The 20,896-nt window shown below is 43.6% G+C and overlaps 1 protein-coding gene across 2 annotated transcripts in view; it reads right to left on the bottom strand.

The window, feature by feature from the left end:
• Positions 1–20,896, bottom strand: part of BRPF3 (bromodomain and PHD finger containing 3) — a 72,434-nt gene that overhangs the window by 9,219 nt on the left and 42,319 nt on the right. For both annotated transcript variants that reach the window (XM_040337750.1, XM_040337749.1), the window contains exons 5-12: positions 10,237–10,365; positions 9,842–10,154; positions 5,584–5,787; positions 5,180–5,476; positions 2,341–2,434; positions 2,178–2,257; positions 1,204–1,298; positions 958–1,115 (exon numbers count right to left, since the gene is read on the bottom strand). In XM_040337750.1, coding sequence (XP_040193684.1) covers positions 958–1,115; positions 1,204–1,298; positions 2,178–2,257; positions 2,341–2,434; positions 5,180–5,476; positions 5,584–5,787; positions 9,842–10,154; positions 10,237–10,365 — 1,370 coding nt within the window. The remainder of the gene's footprint in view (positions 1–957; positions 1,116–1,203; positions 1,299–2,177; positions 2,258–2,340; positions 2,435–5,179; positions 5,477–5,583; positions 5,788–9,841; positions 10,155–10,236; positions 10,366–20,896) is intronic.

Genomic DNA, 20,896 nt, shown 5'->3' on the forward strand with positions numbered 1-20,896 from the left:
TGAAACAGTGTCTCAGACGTGGGACGCTTGCATGTTCACCCAGGGAGAGCGTCCTTTCTGATAGGCTGATCCACCCTGTGTCTCCAGCAGTCACATTTATCGGGTCTGTGAAGCTTCCATACCCGCATAGGAGAGAGCTTAGGATCCCGGACATTGTTACATCAGCCAGGAGAAGGACATTCGATCGATGTGTACATCTGGCTGGGTAATGTACTGTGCTCACCATTTGCACTAATGATGTCTTGCTAGACAGCCCACAAACTAAAACCGCAAGCTTTAACCATTTGAAGTCTGAAGAGGGTGCTGGTCTGATGCAGACATTTGGAAAGTTTTTTTTTTATACTTTTTTTATTATATTGTGTACATTGTGGAAACTTTCCCTTTTTTAACCATATAAAGGACTGGATCTTCCGAAAATTAAAGTGTTAATGTATGTTTTTTTCTTCACAAACATTAAGTGGATTTATAATTGGTGAACTTTCAGGAGCGCAGAGTTTTCCTTTTTGGTGTATTTGTGTATTTGTGGTACTTCAGGGTATCCGGATCTCTGCAGCACGGACTGTTCTCAGCCCATACGAGGGTTTTAAGTATTTCATGGGATATTAGTTATTTCCCATTGAGCGCCAGTGATTTTTTTGTATCAATCCCTCTGGAAATAGATTGTCTAGGCAGGTTTCAATGGTAGCTCTGGAAGGACCCTTCACGTATTTTTAGGAGACCCACACGGCTGAACTATATTAATATATACATGACATTAACTGAACAAGATCATTTTGTATATGCTGCACTTTTTTTTTTTTTGCAGAGCACCACATTGTGTGCTGTGATGCACTACAATGCATTGAAGGTTCGTTGTCAAGATACATTGGGGTGCCTTTCAAAATGAACAAATAATGCACAAAAGCCTCAAGAGTATGCAAGACATGCTAAGAGAAATTAAAAGATTATATGACTCACCACGTTCTTTTGTTATCAAAAAATAAAACTAGAAAGAGTTGTTGTCCAACATTCTCAAGTCGTCGCTGATCCCCAAGCTTAAGAACATCCATAGGTGGAACAGGAATAGGTATGCCATTGTGCAGTAAACCCTCCCTTGGCATATTTGGATCAATGATCTGTATAATAGAAAACAGGAGGTATATTCTAGGCAAATAACCTTGTTCCAACAGCTACAATATTCCTTAATTGAAGATTGTCACATACCAAGGCAGGGTAGGAAGGGTATCCACGACACTTAGCCCATACTAACTGGAGGGGCTTCAGTTCTACTGAACTATCAAAGGACATCAAGAGGCTTTCTGAAAAGACAGATGCAGTACATGTGCTAAGAGAATGCTATGTAGTAAAGACTTCACTTGTGGTGGACCCTATGGCTAGCTACAAATGAACAAATGTCTCCCTCAGAATAAGTGGCAGGAAGATACTTTCACCCATCTATGTGTGGGTCTTGGAGCACAAGGACCGGTTATGAATCTTGCTTGAAGATGGAAACTCTGGTCATGACATTTTTCTGTTGCTTACCTCCCAGGACCCAATCATCTTAAAATAGTTCACAAAATAGAGTGCCCCTTAATATTTTAGTCACCTTTACTCTAAAACAATGGTGGTCAACTTACTAAAAATCGTGGGCCTCCTCTACAGCCCATGACATCATTCAAGGGTCTCATATAATATGCAACAAATATAACGCCACTATGTTCAGAGATGATGGGCATGCTGCAAGAGATGGTCAGACTGCTACTACCACCTCATTACAAATTAATGCTCCACATTTTTTCTACCCACAGCCCATCCCCTTAGTTGTGTCATTGCACAAATTTCTCTAAACAAAATCAGAGGCGACATTGCACATTTCTTTATGTATGCTGGAGTTCAATTTTAAACCACCTCCCATACCATTAAACCTGACTGAGACCACCCTATGTGTGGTTCTAAAGTATCCCTAGAAGGGAGCTGTCATTTAGTGACAAGCTAAAGAGGAGAAGCCTGGTGTTGAAACTAGGTTTTAATATGATATTGTTTTTCTCTCACGATTATGAATTATTAATACCTTGATCACCATCAATATAATTTCCAAATTCTATCATGGTAACAGGCAAACCATATTATAATTAAACGTAAATGGCAGACCTTGCGATAAACTGCACAAAACAGCAGAAGTCCTAGAATCTCCTCACCTCGATTCGCATAATCACCATTCATAGCTCCAAGCAGAGGCAGATGTGAGAGGGCAGGTTTTCCTAGAGGAGTAATTTTCCTATAAAGTTTGAAAGAGAGGATTTATTAAGTGCTCGTGCACACAGTATTACAAGCTGAGAAATCAAAGGACATCACACCTACCCATTGGAATATAAAGTTGGGTCCCTATATAGCTCAGAGCTGCTGTCAGAATCTAAACCACTTTCTGTATGTGTTCTAAACCCATTGGCAACTTCTGTAAAAGAATGAACAGAAATGAAAACATATTTAGCATTTTTATTGCATAATAAAAGGTCTTTTAAAAATGTTATCTTAATTTACAGCTTGTGGCCAAATCAATATTTGGTTGCCTCTGACTCTCGCAAATCTAATCCCTTATCACAGCTGTAAGTAGGAAGCAACTATTAAGGATTGGGAAAATGGAGAGTGAATATTAAACAGGAGGGTTGGAAGACAATCTGCATATTAACCACTTCAGCCCCGGACCATTTTGCTGGTCAATGACCGGGCCATTTTTTTGCGATTCGGCACTGCGTCGCTTTAACTGACAATTGCGCGGTCGTGCGACGTGGCTCCCAAACAAAATTGCCGTCCTTTTTTTCCCATAAATAGAGCTTTCTTTTGATGGTATTTGATCACCTCTGCGGTTTTTATTTATTGCGCTATAAACAAAAATAGAGCGACAATTTTGAAAAAAAAAATATATTTTTTACTTTTTGCTGTAATAAATATCCCCCAAAAATATATAAAAAAAAAAATTTCCCTCAGTTTAGGCCGATACGTATTCTTCTACATATTTTCCGTAAAAAAAAACAAAAAAAAACGCAATAAGCGTTTGATTGGTTTGTGCAAGTTATAGCGTCTACAAAATAGGGGATAGTTTTATGGCATTTTTATTAATATTTTTTTTTTTTTTACTAGTAATGGCGGCGATCAGCGATTTTTATCGGTACTGCGACCTTATGGCAGACACTTCGGACACTTTTGACACATTTTTGGGACGATTGGTAAAAATGTCACTGGCAGGAAAGGGGTTAACACTAGGGGGCGAGGAAGGGGTTAATTATGCTCCCTGTGTGTGTTCTAACTGAAGGGGGGGTGGGACTGACTTGGGGAAATTACAAATCGCTGTTCATACATTGTATGAACAGACAATCAGTCATTTCTCCCCCTGACAGGACCGGGCGCTGTGTGTTTACACACACAGCTCCCGGTTCTCGCTCTGTAACGAGCAATCGCGGGTGCCCGGCGGTGATCACGCCCGCCGGGCACGCACGTTGGCACCAGGGGCGAGCAGCGAAATGACATCATATTACATTGTTTCGCGCAGCTGAGCCGACCTGCCGCTGTAAAACTGCGGTGGCTGGTCAGCTAGTGGTTAAGACATAGCTTAACCAGTAACATTTCAAATATCTGTACAGCTGGAAAGAGAAATCAAGAAAGGATGATGGCTGGTAAGAAAGCTTGCAGTCTTCTGTTTGTATGCTTAACCGGTTCCCGACCAGCTCACGCAGATATACTGCGGCAGACTGGCTCTCCTGGGCGAAATCCCGTATATACAGCTTTACCTTGGAGAGCCGCTGGAGGCGCGCACGCACACCCCCTGCATGGCAGGGAACCTGATGCTCGTAGCCAATTGGGGCATGCTTTGCTGGGGTTTTTTGCCTTCCTCTGAAACAACTGAATGTAGGTTTGTGTATATGGGATTGTATTTTAATTTTTGTTTGGTTGAACTTGATGTACTTATGTCTTTTTTCAACCTAACTAATTATGTAACCCTTACCCTAACTAGAAAAAAAAAGCTGATGGAAAATCTAAAAAAACCTAGCAATAAATGGATCGTTTTTCTCTATTGGCTAATAAAATAAAATTCCAAAGTTCAAAATCGCTGTATAAAAAAAAACAAACACAAAAAAAAATACTCAAGAGATGCCAAGCTCAGCTGTGAATGCAGCCTAAAAGAATTAAAAGCAACATGTCACATTCTAAAACAGGGGTGCCCAACCAGTGGCCCGGGGTCTACTTGTGGCCCGCCGAGCCCTCTGATGTGGCCCGCGACCTCTTGCTCTGGGAAGGCTGGTTGGCAAGCCCAGATCTCAGGTTTCCAACCCTGTATTCCAGCGCATCAGTCTTGTAAATGAAGCGGGTGGTAGAGGAAGCAAACGGCTGCAGAGCCGCATAAGCCAATGCTTCCTGCAGTGTCCGCTCCTGTCACAGGCGGAGCGATACCAGATGCACCCTGCTTGGGACAGCAACAGCCAGTAGAATGGAAGACTGTTATTAAAGGTAAGTTTATTACTAAAATCACAGTGTATATATTGGCATATCTGCTCTGCAGTGGTTACTGGGCTGCTTTTTAAACTGATCCGCAGTTTGCAGATGCGGGTTACCTGCACCGAGTCATAGACTTTAGTAATTACCTGTGGGTTTGGTTCGCACATTTGCAAGATATAATAGAAGTTTATGGCAAAGTGCAGCTAACCCACAGGAAAGCTGCAGGTAAACTGCACCCACGGTGTGGATAAACCGCAGCACACTAGTGTGAAAACAGCCTCAGGCCCTTTTCACACGATCAGTCCGACCCAATCGGACCCCCCATTCACCTCTCTGGAGGAGCAGATGTAAACGGACCTGTGTCCATTTACACCTGCCTACCTCCAATTCGATGTTAAAAAAAAAAGAGAGAAGGGAATCCATCCCCTTTCATCAGATCAGATTGAAAGGCCCATAGAGTAAAGTGGGCTGCGTCCGTGTCCGCTCTGCAGTATGCAGAGTAGACACGGACCTGTCATCCGCCCACTCCGCTCATTGTAACCCGCGACCGGTTACCAAGTTGCTTAAATGGCCCTCGCTCTTCAAAAGGTTGGGCACCCCTAAATGATAACTTGATGTTAAAGATCTAAGCTACTTTGAATTTAGGTTATCTAGCCACAGCATGAACATGAATTAGAAAATTAGATAAAATTCTAAAACATGATACCAAGAGCTGGATATTCTGTGTTTCTTTCTTCATCACTTTCATTTCCACTTAAAGACTGATGGCTGTTTTCCGGGGGAGTCTTTTTTTTCTTCCAGGATTTATGTACAGCTGTTTTTCTTCTCCTATTCTGCACAGGAGAGCCTCGAGTTTTCACATGAGACATATTCTTCCCTTGTTTGTGGATAGGACTCGGGGTCATGGGTTGTAATGTAGGAGGATGCTCATGAGTGGCTGCATTTTGCATTGGAAGAGCAGGGTCTGTAAGCTCCAGCATAGGAGGGTTGGTAACTTTTCCATCTACAATGATAAGTCAACATAAAGCAACAATAAATATAACGTTTAAGAACAAATAAAAAATCTTGTTACACAGTATTTTTATTCAGTTAATACATAACAGTACTTACCAGAACATGCATCATTCAGGTCTTTGCTACGTGATGCCAGTCTTTGCCGCAAAAGATTTATTTCCTTTCTCAGCAGTTTCAAGCGCCTTGTGCGTGCTCCGCTGGTTCGAAAGCTGCTAACAATATCAAGCTTCTCAAGGAGTTCCTTAAGCTGACATTCAGGAGACATATGAGCTCTGTTCTCAGGGAGCAAAAGATCATCCACTGCAAAATGACAAATAGAAAAGGTAGAAGTTCCTAATCCTTCGGAATAACTTTGGTATAATACCTACAGCTTTATCTGATGGGAAAAAAAACAATGTTTAACTGCTACATGTTAAATTAATTTATTAACTGGATTTATACAGATTTTAAAAAAAAAATAGAAAAAGCAGCAAACAGCAATCACTGAATGAATGAATGAATGAAACCACCATTCATGACAATGGTTTTAATATAACATGCAGGATATTGAGGTAGTTGAGGACTTAGGAAATACAGATTAAAAATGTAATCAAAGTACATACAGTGGATATAAAAAGTCTGGTTTCTGTGATGTAAAAAAAAAAAAAAAAAAAGGAGATAAAGATAAATAATTTCTGAACTTTTTCCACCTTTAATGTGACCTATAAATTGTTCAACTCAATTGAAAAACAAACTGACCCTTTTCAATGCATTGAGAAGGGTTTCTCCCTTAGCCACACATAAAAATGCCGCCTTCATACAGGTCATTCCCAAACCAGGGAAGGACCATGGGGACTGTGCCAATTATGGCCTGATCGCACTCATTAACATGGATCTTAAATTGATGACCACAATTCTAGCGACTAGAATTAATACTTTCCTATCCAATTATATACATTCAGACCAGTGTTCGTTCCCAATCGACAAGCTCCTGACCAAACCAGACGAGTGATAGATGCAATAGCAGCGCTTCATTCAAATTGGGACAATTATGGCAAATGTAAGGGCATGCTGCTGTCGTTAGACCTTAGCAAAGCTTTCGACTCCATCATGGGATTATATACACTATGTATTGAAAAGATATGGATTTGGGCCTAATCTTTTAACTACATTGCAGACATTGTATAGCATACCTACTGCTAGACTCCTGATAAAAAGGGTATAGATCGCATAAAATAGATAAACACCAGGGGTGCCCAACCTGTGGCCTGCGACCACCTGCTGTGGGATGGCAGGTTGGCAAGCCCAGATAGTGGGTTGCTGACCCGCCATCACAGAGCATCAGTGTTGTGAATAGAGGCTGGCAGTAGAGGAGGCACGTGTCTGGGGAGGGAGCAGAGCCACATAAGCCAATGCTTCCTGTATAACTCTGACTCCTGTCACAGGCAGGGTGATACCAAATGCACTCTGCCTGCAACAGCAACAGCTGGCGATACCTGAATGGAAGACTGTTATTAAAGGTAAGTTTATTATTACAATCACCAAATGTATATATGGGCATATATGTTCTGCAGTTGTTACTGGGCTGCTTTCAAACCGATTACCTGCGCTGAGCCATAGACTGTTAATACCTGCGAGTTTGGTGCGTTTTCAGAAAGTGTGCCACACCTGCAGGATATAATAGAAGTCTATGGCAAAGTACAGCTAACCCACAGGAAAGCCACAGGTGCACTGCGCTGCACCTGTGGTGTGGGTAAACTCAATTGGACCCTCCATTCATCTCTAAGGAGCCACAGATGTAAACTGACTTGTGTCCATTTACACCCGCCTACCTCCAATCCAATCTGCTAAAAAAAAACAAACAAGAAAAACAAAAACCAACATGTCCGTCTGGGCGGATCGGAGGGCCCATTGACATATATATATATATATATATATATATATAAAAAATGTTTGGGGGCTCTAATTAGAGGGAAGGAGATGGCAGTGAAAACACTGGGGAAGCTCTATTAGAATTGCTGGTTTACTTGTCATGCCAACGGCCACCACAAGATGACGCCAGATAACAGAAGGAAGCAAAGCTGCGGCCTCAATTACCGGCCGGCGCTGCCCAACTTGATCGCACGGCAGGGGAGGTGGGGGCGCACGGAGACACAGGATGGGGTATCCCGTGTCTCAGAGCGCCCCCACCTTTCCCACCGCGCGATTGAGTAGGGCCGTGCCGGCTGTTAATTGAGGCTGAGGCTTTGCGGCCTTCTGCAGGCCTAAGCTTCCCTCCCCGGGCGCCAGGTCGCCAATTCTAGTCGTAATTGCGTCCGGGCACCCGGATTTTGTCGAACTAGAAGAAAAGTGGTCAGAGAGGCTGCCAAGAGGCCTACAGCAACATTAAAGGAGCTGCAGAAAAATCTAGCAAGTACTGACTGTGTGGTACATGTGACAACAATCTCCCATATTCTTCATATGTCTGGGCTATGGGGTAGAGGGGCAAAGCCAAAAAAAAATTCTCATGAAGAATATCCAAGCCCGGCTAAATTTTGCAAAAACACATCTGAAGTTCCCCAAAATCTTGTGGGAAAATGTGTTCTGGTCCAATGAAACTAAGGTTGAACTTTTTGGCCATAATTTCAAAAGATATGTTTGGAGCAGAAACAACACTGCACATCACCAAAAGAACACAATACCCACAGTGAAGCATGGTGGTGGCAGCATCATAATTTGGGGCTGTTTTTCTGCAGCTGAAACAGGGGCCTTAGTCAAGGTAGAGGGAATTATGAACAGTATGACAACAACCCAAAGCATACATCCAAATCAACAAAGGAATGGCTTCACCAGAAGAAGATTAAAGTTTTGGAATGGCCCAGCCAGAACCCAGACCTAAATTGGATTTAAAAATCTGTGGGGTGATCTAAAGATGGCTGTGCGTAGGAGATGCCCTCGCAATCTGACAGATTGGAGGGTATTTGCAAATAAGAGTAGGCAAATATTGCCATGTCAAGATGTGCCATGTCGATAGCTTCATACCCAAAAAGACTGAGTGCTGTAAAAAAAATCAAAAGGTTTCTTCCACAAAGTATTAGTTTAAGGTTGTGCACTCGTATGCAAGCTTATTATTTTAGTGTATTTTTACTTCCCTCCACCTCAAAGATTAAAATTTGTTGTTGTTGAGTTGTACAGCTTATAGGTCACAAGGTGGAAAAAGTTCTGAGATTATTTCATTTTTTTTCACATCCTAGAAACCTGACATTTTAACAGGGATGTGTAGACTTTTTATACCCACTGTAAGGCCCACACCCTGTTCTCTTCTTTCACCATCACCACCAGGAGGACATGGCTCTGTATTGCTACAGTAACAACTGTGTAACAGGAAGCTTCTGAACCGCGTCTGAACACTGTTTAAAAGCTTAACAGTTAAACTCCAGGATGTCCTCTTTTCCATTCACAGAACACCTTTTAATCTGTGAAATGAATACAAGATATTTTGTGAATGGACATGGGAAGAAAAAGAAGGAGAGTAACTGACACTATCCTTCACTGTATGAGTGCTGGATTTAACACCAGCTAATCCAGAAGATTACCGCAGATAGTATTGTGCATGAGTAAAGCCAAGATTTTAATTCTTTCTAGCAGCCATATGGATGTAATATAACCAGTAGTGTTGTACCGATATCAGTGCTGATGCTAAGCATTTTTCGAATTCATACTTTAATGCGATCAGGAGGTCCAAATCGCATTGATCTGCAGCTTTAAAAGCACGCTGTTGAATCATAATTTCAAAGACGCAGATTAGTGCAATTTGGACCACCGATTTCATTATGGCTTGGGGCTTCATTTAAACAGAAGTCAATGCAAGTTGTAATGAAATTGCAAAACAGTAGTGCAGGAACCTTTTTCAAAGTCCCTGCCACTTGAGTCGTAACAAATTGAACAGTTCCATTGCTGGCAATGGGTGCAACTTGTCATGCGATTTTGAACTGTCAAATTACATGACAAATCACACTGGTTAAACCGTAAAAAAAGAAATGAATCCAAGGACAAAATAGGTTTCAGTAGCTGGTATCGGCAGGTACTTGAGAAAAAGTATCAGTACTTAAAAAACTGGTATCCGCGTATCCCTCAACCAGCATTGGAAGCAACTTATCTGGACCAACCAAAAGTCAAAAATTGTTTTTCCTGGAGTTTCACTTTAATTAGGAATTACAACATAGGAACAATGTTTCTAATATATTGATCAAAGACATTTGATCGGCATATGATGTCAGTTAAAGCAACCTTACAAGAATTTTTTTTTTTTTTTTTATTGAATTGGTTTCCAGGTTACCCCTTCTCAACACATAACTAACCCTATTCAACTCTAGGCTGAGCAAAAAGACCTTACCTTCTTCCCATGAAAACCGGTAGTAGTCATCAGCCTGGGGCTTCTCAGGTAGGTGCATCAGGGTATGTGGGTCATAACCAACGCTTTCTGCCTGACGTCTAGCATTATGAAGTACTGATGTACCTAACTGGTGAAGACGCAACGCAGCTTGATGGAACACAGTCTCCCGAGAATTATAATGCAAGCAGTTAGAGATGATTAGGTTGAAATCATCTTCAAAAGCTGGAAAGGTTGAGTACTGGTGGCATTCCAGTTTGTGCCGCATTGTGGAAAAGTCCATGGGGTGCAAAACAAATTCCATGTAGTCCGGTACCTGGTGAATAAGTTATATATTTAACAACTGTAAATTGTAAATACACTGAACCTTACCAATAAGGAAAAAACGGACAGCTTACTTCCTTTAAATTTACAGGTTCTTTAAAAATGTTAGCTGGGTCCTTCTCCTGCAACAAATCCAAAGTAGCACGTAGAAACACATTAAACGGAGTCAGCTGTAGCTCCAACGCTGCCTGGTGCAATTTAACCTAATAAAAGAAGGAAGCAATCATTAAAAGATTGCAAAAAAAAAAAGCTAAAAACAATAACACAAGTAGATATAATACAACCCCAATTCCAAAAAGATGGAAAGCGGTGTAAAATATACATAAAACAGAATGCAATGATTTGCAAATCTTATAAACCCATCTTTTATTTACAATAGAAAATAAAAAACATATCAAATGTTTAAAATGAGAAAATATACAATTTTAAGAGAGAAAAAAATAGGATTTTTTGTACTCACCGTAAAATCCTTTTCTCTGAGTCTATGGACGGACAGCTCCTTAAATCTTGACATGTGGGTTATGTTCCCTGTTTACAGGAGAGGACTAGGCAGAAACATGTTAGATAATTAAATACATGTTACATTAACAGAGTTGAACAGCCCCGCCCAGGGGGCGGTCCCTCCAGACATAACCCTCCTCACTGCAGCTTGCAGCCTCAGTTCGTAACAAGCAGTACAAACCTAAAAAGGAGGGGTGGGAGTGGTGTCCGTCCATGGACTTCAGAGAAAAGGATTTTACGGTGAGTACAAAAAATCCTATTTTCACTAGACCTGGCCACTAACTTTGACACCCTTGCGGCGGAGACGAGCGGCCAGGAGATCCATGCCCTGTGAGGCTCACCTCCTGCAAGGGAGCCGGAACACCCCAAGCTCCTTAAATCTTGACATGTGGGACGTCCCCAAGTAGTGTCAAAAAACGAGGGGTGGGAAATATATCAGTAAAAACAATTTTAACTTCACCCCAAAACAAGCAAAGCTCCTCAACGGAGGAGGTGCAACTTTAAATAGCCGCCGGCAAAAACTAGCGGCTGAAAAACACATCATAAGATGCACTCACAGCAACCATGTAAATTCTGGAAAAAGCGTGAACGGACGAGCAAATCGCCACCTCGCACACCTGTGAGACTGACTCATGATGTCGGGAAAAAAAACCCAGGAAGCACCAATTGCCCAGGTCGAAAGTGCCGTGACCGAAAAGGGGGGCCCTCACCTTAAGAGCATAGGCTTGTATGACGGCCTGCCTGATCCACCGAGAAATGGTGGTCGACGAGACCCCCAGGCCCTTTTGTGGACCAGACACCGACACAAAAGAGAGTCAGAAGCTCCGAAACGGAGCCGTAGTAGGCTGGTATACCCGCAAAGCGCGTACCACGCATAAAATATGAAAGGCCGAAACCTCCTTCGGAAGAAGGGAAGGTCGCGGGCGCACGATCACCTAATCCTTATGGAGGATCAAGCATGGCGGCTTGCAAGACAAGACCGCCAACTCAGAAACCTCTCTAACAGAGGTAAAGGCCACTAAAGGGGCCACCTTCTGAGATAGTGTCAAGAGAAAATCTCTTCCTGAAGAACCGAGAGCACCAGAGTCAAAACTCATGGGGGAAGAGATGGGCCAAGAGGGGAAAGTATATGACAAACCCCCTGCACACAAAAAAAGGGGACCCACCAGGGAACGGGCCGCAAAAAGGCCACTAAAAGAACACAGCCAAGGCTGAAATCTGTCCCCAAACGGTGCTTTAAGCAATTTTTAGGTCCACTCCAAGCTTTAAAAACAGCAGGACCCTGGACACCGAGTACGTCCGTGGACGTCACTCCATCCCTTCGCACCAAGAGAGGTGTGACGGTAGATCCTGCGGAAGAAGACTACGGTGCCCTGTTGAGATGATCGAGTCAGACAGACCCCGGTCACCTAAAGTCTGGCTTCCAATAACCATGTTGAGCAAGTCAGTGACTGTACAACAGGAGGAAGTATGGGACCTCCGCTACTACGATATCAGTGTACCAAGGACGCCGAGGTCAATCTAGAGCGATTAGAATCATCGGGATCTCCTCAGCCTCCACTCTGTGGAGCGGCCGAGGAAGCAACTACCAAGGAGGAACGGCAAAAAATCACCAATACAGACCCCACAGGGCCACCAGCGCGACTGACGCGTCTGTACCAGATCACTAGACCTGGCCACTAACTTTGACACCCTTGCGGCGGAGACGAGCGGCCAGGAGATCCATGCCCTGTGAGGCTCACCTCCTGCAAGGGAGCCAGAACACCCCAAGCACAAAGACCAGTCGCCCTGGTCCAGCATCTGGCAACTCCAGTAGTCCGCCTGCCGGCATACCTGATGGTAGACCGAAGCCACGGCCGTGGCGTTGTCCGGCTGAAACCAGATCGGTCGACCACAAGGAGAAGCATAGCCTGATCGCCTAAAATAGTAGGACAATGAACAGTAGACAGCACCTGGTATTCCCAGGCGGTCTCCCACCAGGCACTAGCCAGGCCCGACTCTGGGTAGCTACCGAGACCAGACACATTCAGGGAGGTGTGGCTGTAGGTCCATGCAAGTCCAGCGACTCAGGGCCGACTGGACCCCCCAGTTTTGTGAACCCCCCAGGTTCACAACCCGTGAGCTGGCATCCATCGTAAACACCGACCACTGGAAGGAAGAAACAACTTCCCGGACCGAAGAGTCGGGGATCTCTGTCACCAACTCAGAGAGACTCTGACTAGGTGGCGCGCAGGAATTAATGATTTCAAAGACAAGAGATTTTTACCACCTGGACAGTATTTCCCCTGGAAAACCAAGGTGTGTAACTTGGCATACAGTACCGCCTTGAAGGAGGCTACCCACAGGCCCCGAACCCGCAGGCGCCCGGAGAGAAGACCGATTGCGTGATGCCAATACCTTCACCGCAGACTGAAGAGTCTACATTTTCTCCAGGGGAAGAAGGACCTTTGCCACGAGGAGTCTGGATCAACACTAGATACTCCAACGCTGAGTCGGAACCTAGCATGCCCAGGATTTGAACCCTGGGTCGCACACATGGAGGGCAGGTCTGCCGCCACTGAGCTACACCTTCTGGCCTAAACATTTAACACCCACCCGAATCTTCGGAGGGTATGAATGGGAATAACCTATCCACTAGGTCGGAGACAGGAGCTGCTCTCAGAAGAAAGTCGTCCAAGTAGCCAATGAGGCAAAGCCTCGGTGTCCCAACAAAGTTAGGATAAGTGCGAGCTCCTAGCTGAAAACCCATGGTGCTGACGCCAGATCAAAAGGGAGGGCCACAGGATGACAGAGACCCTTCTCTCATCACGAAGCACATAAAAAAACACTGACATGCGCAAAACGAGAAATGCATGTATGCGTCCCTGATGTCCGAGGACGTCAGGATATCCCCCGGATGGAGCGCAACTACCACCGAACAAATGGATTCCATGCGGAACTACCCGACGTTCACAAAGGTATTTAGGGCCTGAGGCCCATAGAAAACCCCCAAACTCTCATCCTGCAGGAAAGGTAAAATTACCCTGCAGCTTAGCAAATCCCACACTGCCCAAGGCAGACCGATGGGCCGGGAGAGGAAGACACAAGGAAAGAACTTTGTTCTGTGGATAGGAGGAAACCCTATCTAGTACACCGAAGAGACCACCTCGCAGACCCACTGGTCGGAGAGCAGGGAGGTTTCACCGAATTGTGAACCTGCAAGCCGCCCCTCCCACCTAGAGGGAAGGCTACATACAATGGCAGGATTTGGGTGCCGGCGTGATTGGCTTATGCACCCAGGGACGGATTAGTCCCCCAGCTGGGCCTTTGACGGCCTGGGAGGGTTGCCCCTAAATAATACACACACACACACACATAGTGTGTATGTATATTATGTAGGTGTATGCACACATGCCTTTGGAGGAAACCGGAGTACCCGGAGGAAACCCACGCAGACACAGGGAGCAACAATGCAAGCTCCAGGCAGATTGGCATCAGTGTCAGGATACGAACCAATGACTCTCTTGCTGCCAAGTAATGGAGTCAAGCACTACACCACGTGTGCATAAAACCATTCTGAAACAGACGCCCTGGATAACAAGGGCGCAGCATTCAATGAAGCATCACAGACCTATATGAGGCCCTGGACCAGCTGGTCCGCTAGCTTAATAACCTCAGGAGAGAGTCGGTGCTCCTCCACTGTCTGGTGCAAAATGCTCACTCTGTGAGTTGTATACAGCACTAGGGGTCAGGACTACTCCAAGATGGCCGCCGAGCTTTCAGAACGCGGCCACAGGAAAATGGCCGGCACAATGTAAGCTGCGCCATAGCGCGGCTACGACAAAATGGGCGCCAATGGGAGTTTTCAATGTAATTGAAAAACCTCCCAAAAAATTGCGCCAGCGCCGACTGAGACCCCAGTGTAGTGACCACAATATGCCGCAAGCCAGACCCCAGCATGGTAAACATGGAACGGGTCAGTACTTCGGATCTTCTATCAGTCAGATCCATATAAGCGGGGGTTCCCGCCCGGCGGTGAGGGACTACAAAAGCCCTCATCGGCTTTTCTCATTCCGCATCTCAGAAATGATCAAAGAAGGGCACAGAAGGAAAAAACCTACACAGCGGTCTGATTTGTGTGATCCAAAAAAGACCGCTGCATTGAGAGTCCCTTGCAGCAGTAAAAAGCGCACCCATAAATGCCTTATTCTGCTTCTTTTTTTTAACTAGGTACCTGGTCCATGGCTTCATAACAGAGCATTCCCCAGGAGATAGCGGGGGGGAGGGGGTACTCTTTTACCACCCGCCCGCAGTCCACCCCCACCCTGACACAAACTGTGTCCAGGACTAACAATAAAAACTCTGTGGGAATCCCAGGTGCCAACACCTGCTGCCACCACCAGCATGTGGGGAAGGACTCAGATACACACTATATGTAAATATTGGAGTCAGTATTATAATATGCACACCTGTCCATACAAATAGACAAAAGCTCCTAGAGCCCTATTCAGGGCCTCTCACCCACTTGCTGCACTGACCAGGGGTAACCAGGGGACTCCCTCAGGAGGAGACTGCCCAGTGCTGCCTGTGAGAGGAAAAAGAACTGTGAGGTAACTTCTGCAGGGACCTGTGTTTAAACAGGAAAAGCCTCCTAGGCTTTTTTATTTAAGGATAAGACACAGATACAGCATAAAAAGCAAAACCGTTACAGGTGTCACCAATCAGTCAGCGTCTGCTGAAGTATAATCATAAACATCTGTGCTCATCGCAGGGCTTTTTAGGCTGCATTCACATCTGAGAGTACAAAACTTTCACTTTTTTTTTTTTTTTTCTCAAAGTCTTCCCATTGCTGTCAATGGGAAAACGCCTATGTCGCCTGAAAAAAAGGGTCCGGGACTTTTTTTCAGGCGACAGGCGTTCGGCGTCTATGAGATGTGAACCATCTCCATAGACAGCAATGGGAATTCTCCCCTCGAGCGACAGAAGCGTCCGGCGTCGGGCGTTTTGTCGCTCAGGTGTGAATGGGGTCTTAACAGTGAAAAATCCCTCACAGGAAAGCCCAATACAAAAAAGAAAAAACACAGGCCAGATAACACAGTCCCTCAGGAAGGCCCCCTCCCCCTGACAGCGGCAATGTTGGCAATGCAGCAACGGAAAGGAGCAGGGAACTGAGGAGAAGGGACCCCCCGAACCCCAGGAATGCCCAGCCGTACGAACCCACCGAAGCAGGAGGGACTGTACTTACCCGTCCAAGCGAGGACTCGCTGACGCATTCCTGACAGAACTACAACCGAAATGGAGGTAGCTGTTGGCCCGGTCCACTGTGAGTGAGACAACACCACAGCCCAGTCATATGTGGACCTCGGAGCAAAGTTCACCGGCCCCCCCAGGAGTCATGGGGTATGGCGTGGCAGACCAAGCCTCTTTGCAAAGGTGTGCCCACGCTTGCTGGTCGGACTGAGTAGACTACAAGGATCTATATTATCCAGCCTGTCTCTCAGCCGACAGTTGAAAGAAGATTCTTCAAGAATAAGTAAAATAAAATTTCTCCTCAGGGCGCTGGGCCCAAAGAGAGCCATACGTCCTTCTCCTTGCTAGGCAGAACGAAACTGAGGCTGCAAGCTGCAGTGAGGAGGGTTATGTCTGGAGGGACCGCCCCCTGGGCGGGGCTGTTCAACTCTGTTAATGTAACATGTATTTAATTATCTAACATGTTTCTGCCTAGTCCTCTCCTGTAAACAGGGAACATAACCCACATGTCAAGATTTAAAGGAGCTGTGTCCGTCCATGGATGATAAGAGAAAAGGTAATTTTGAAAATGTTGGCAGAAACGCATCTCAAAAAAGATGAGAGAGGGCCAGGTTTACCACCGTGTAGCATCCCCTCTTCTTTTACCCACACTCTGTAAACATCTGGGAACTGAGAATACCAGTGGCTGGGGTTTTGGGAGAGGAATGATGTTGTCCCATTCTTGTCTAATATAGGATTCTAACTGCTCAACAGCCGTGGGTCTTTGTAATTTTTTTGTATCAAGATATGCCAAATATTTTCAATTGGTGAAAGGTCTGGACTGCATTATGGCCAGTTAAGCATCTGGACTCCTCTACTATTGAGCCATGCTGTTGACATAGATGCAGTACGCAGTTTAGCATTGTTCTGCTGAAATATGCAAGGCCTTCCCGAAACAGACATTGTCTGGATGAGAGCATATGCTGCTCTAAAACCTGGATTTATCTTTCAGCATTGATAGTATCTCTCCAGATGTGCAAGCTGCCCATTCCATTCAAACTAATGCTCCCCCCATACCATCAGAGATGCAGGCTTTTGAACTGAGCGCCGATAAGCCAGAAGATCCCTCCGCTCTTTAGTCCGGAGGATGTGGCGCCCATGGTTGCCAAAAAGAATGTCACATTTGGCTGACCATAGAACAGTTTTCCACTTTGCAACAGACCATTTTAAATGAGCTTTGGTCCAGAGAAGACTGGAGTTTCTGGTTCATATTCCGATACGACTTATTTGCAGTGCTGTCTGAGTACGGAATATCACAAGCATCCAATATTAGATTTCGACCTTGTCCACTGAGATTTCTCCAGATTCTTGGAATTTTCGGATATTATGTACTGTGGATGTTGATTTGCAATTGAAATTGACAATTTTTAGACGCAGCTTTTCACAGATTGTTGAACTTCTGCCCATTTTTATGTCTGAGACACTGACTCTCCAAGATGCTTTTTTTTTTTTATACCCAATCATGACACTGACCTGTTGCCAATGAACCTAATTAATTGCAAAATGTTCTTACAGATCTTCCTTGTTCATACCACTTACTTTGCCAGCTTTTTGTTGACCTGTCCCAACTTTGAGACACGTTGCTACCATCAATTTCAAAATTACCTTTTTTTTTTTTTTTTTTTTAAGCGTTACATTTTCTTCTTTAAAATAAACAGGTTTGCTGCAGCTTAATGGTGTGACTATACAACAAATTATTAAAAGTGAAAGAATATGAAAATGCTGCTAGTGCATATGCTTATACAATACAATATATGCAAAGAATTTAATCAATTAGTGCAATACGCATACATACATACATAAAGTGCTGTGCAGTCCATAATAAAGAGCTTATTCATAAAAATACTGTGAAATTAACAACTGAAAAAGAAAGGATGAAAAAGTATGCTCCCAGTGAAGGATGTGAAGAACAACTCCTCAAAAAAATACTATACACAAGTTCTCCAAAACCATGCAAATGCCCACTACAATTTACCAAGCCTGCTCCCACCAGGGTGCGCACTCACCCATAGATATGGGCCCACTAGGTGTAAACCTAGGCAGGTCTAGCAAGCTTCTGGGTGATCTTATGATGCCCAGGGATATGGAAGCCGCATCAATGAATCCGGTTCATAGGAAGAATAAAATTACAGGGAATATCATGGCGCAATAACGTTTATTAAAATGTACATACAAAGCAAGGAAGGATGTTCACTCACAAACAGGGTTTCTTGCCCCAGCAGCAGGAATGATCTGTCAATAGGCATGTCAAAGAACGCCGCTGCTCCGCGAACTCCTAGAGCCAGCGTGCTTTCCACTGGACGGAAGCGATGTGCTGCATGACCAAAGAGCCTGAATGTCTCTATTCATTGTTGGATCAGGCTCCCAGCTTTGTGTGTGTTGCCAATTCATATATTAAACTACCGGCAACTGATTCTTACAATAATGACATATCTAAAAATGCATCGAGATTAAATAGAAATAAAATATGTAAAAAAATATGAACGTTTAAACCTTTACTTTTTAAAACCCAAACAGGGGAGTAATAAAATTCTATTAAAGATGGGGGGAATAATGTTCTTTTATCCTGCTTATATGTTACCATACTGCAAGTGTCTAGATACACTGTGTTATAGGTATCCCTTACGGATATTATTTTGGTATAGATAAAATCCAGAAACATTGGAGAGGATCATCTAATACCATAAGACAGATCTTACAAAACGAAATGCAATGGATCTTTAAATTAGATACCCTTATTCCCAAAGGGTTAAACATCGACATTGATCTTAGCTTTTTGGTAGACTATTAATGGTACTTAGGGTCGAAACAACTAATCGATTATGAAATTAATCGATTACAATTTTCATAATCGATTAATCGGCCAATAACATAATGGGGTTAAAAACAACTAAAATTAGCCCTTTATAGTACAAAAAAGCAACTCGCTACTGTAAATATTACTTTCACTGTCCCACGGTAAAAAAAATTAACCCCTTACAGTAGCGATTATTTGCTCTTTTTGTACCCATTTTAGTTTTTTTTTAATCCCATTATGTTACTAAACATCTCATCCCTGGGTTCACACCTCTGTTTTTTGGTGCTTTTTTCAGAAACACACTACAGTTTATTTACATGTTTTCCTATGGGACACGTCGTTCACATCCATGATTTTTTTTTAGCTGCTGCGTATTTTGGAAAGGGCAAGGACTTAACGCAAAACGGTGTTATTTTGTTTTTTTTGGTTCAATATACTTCAATGGAGAAGCTGCAGAAAAGCATGTAATGTGTTTTTGCGGCAATTTGTGTTTTGTAATCTGCCCAACAACAAATTGGCCCAAAAAAATGTAAAACATTTTTTTTTTTTTAAGGCAATTGTCCCATTAATCGAAACAATAAATCAGCCAACTAATCAATTATGAAAATAATCGTTAGTTGCAGCCCTAATGGCACTACAACACAATATCACATACTGGGCCTTTGCTTACTGAGTTATGTATCATATGGGTAACATTAGGGCACCGGGACCTATTACAGTATGTAGAAATTTCACAAAAAGGTATCCTCCACTTTTTAATATATAAAAACTTCTATCTTCATCTTATAGTAGGTTAACATACACAGTATATTAGAACAGTATTTCCCCCATCCTTAATAGAATCTACTTACCCAACAGTATAATATCCCCTTATTTATATAAAAAAAAAATATAGAAATATAGAAATTTAGATTGGCATTATAGTTTTTTAGTAGGATGTAATTAGTCAGGTAACCACAAGATGGAGCCAAACAGGAACCCATAAGCTAAAAGATTTAAACGTTCATATTTTTTACAAATCAATTTTTTTTATTATTATTAAAGAGGTTGTAAAAAAAACGTAAGACAAAAAAGGTATAATATGCTAGTATGCTCATTATGAAATACTTCCCTTAGAACAAAGCTTTTGCCACAGAACCCACACCCCGCTGAGACGGCTGACATTTTCCCTGGCGTTTCTTCTGGGTTCACGGGCTCAGGCACTGCGATTAGCCAGAACCGCAATGACGTCACTCCCAGGCATGCACGCGGTACGGGGCTCGGAAGGAACAACGCCCATGGCTGTTCCTTCAGAGTGCATGCGCCAGTGATGTCACTGACTGCATGTAATATAAAATATCTCCTAAACGGTACACGTTAAGGAGATTTTTTAACTACCTATAGGTTAATGTCAGCAGAGGAAGTTTACTTCCTCTTTAATTTCAGTGCATTTTTAAATATGTCATTATTGTAAGAATCATCTGCCGGAAGTTTAATATATGAATTAGTGAGACACACAATTCCGGGAGCATGATCCAATACTGAATAGAGACATGGTATACAAGGACCGAAAGGGTGGACATGACCACACCTACTGATGTCTTGATGAAACGCGTAGGAGCGGGCTCTTCGGTCACGCAGTTGTTGATTTCACAGTATTTTTATGCATATGCTCTTTTTTATGCACTGCACAGCACAGCACAGCACTTTATGTACACTAGATTGTCAAAAAAAATTGGACGTCTGCCTTTACCCGCAAATTAACTTTAATGGCATCCCACTCATAGTCCATAAGGTTCAATATTGAGTTGGCCACCCTCTGCAGCTACAACAGCTTCAACTCTTCTGGGAAGGCTGTCCACAAGGTTTAGGAGTGTCTACGCACAAAGAAATGTCCATAAAGACATAGATGAGCGATCTTGGGGTGGAGGAACTTGACTGCACAGAGTCCTTATCTCAAACCTATAGAACATCGTTTTGGATGAATTAGAGTGGAGACTGTGAGCCAGGCCTTCTCACATCCAACATCAGTGCCTGACCTCACAAATGCGCTTCTGGAAGAATGGTCAAACATTCCCATAGACACACTCTTAAATCTTGTGGACTTCCCAGAAGAGTTGAAGATGTTATAGCTGCAAAGGGTGGGCAAACTCAATATTAAACCCTATCGACTAAGACTGGGATGCCAT

Source organism: Rana temporaria, chromosome 2 (assembly GCF_905171775.1).
Source record: "Rana temporaria chromosome 2, aRanTem1.1, whole genome shotgun sequence".
Classification (NCBI taxonomy): Eukaryota; Metazoa; Chordata; class Amphibia; order Anura; family Ranidae; genus Rana; species Rana temporaria.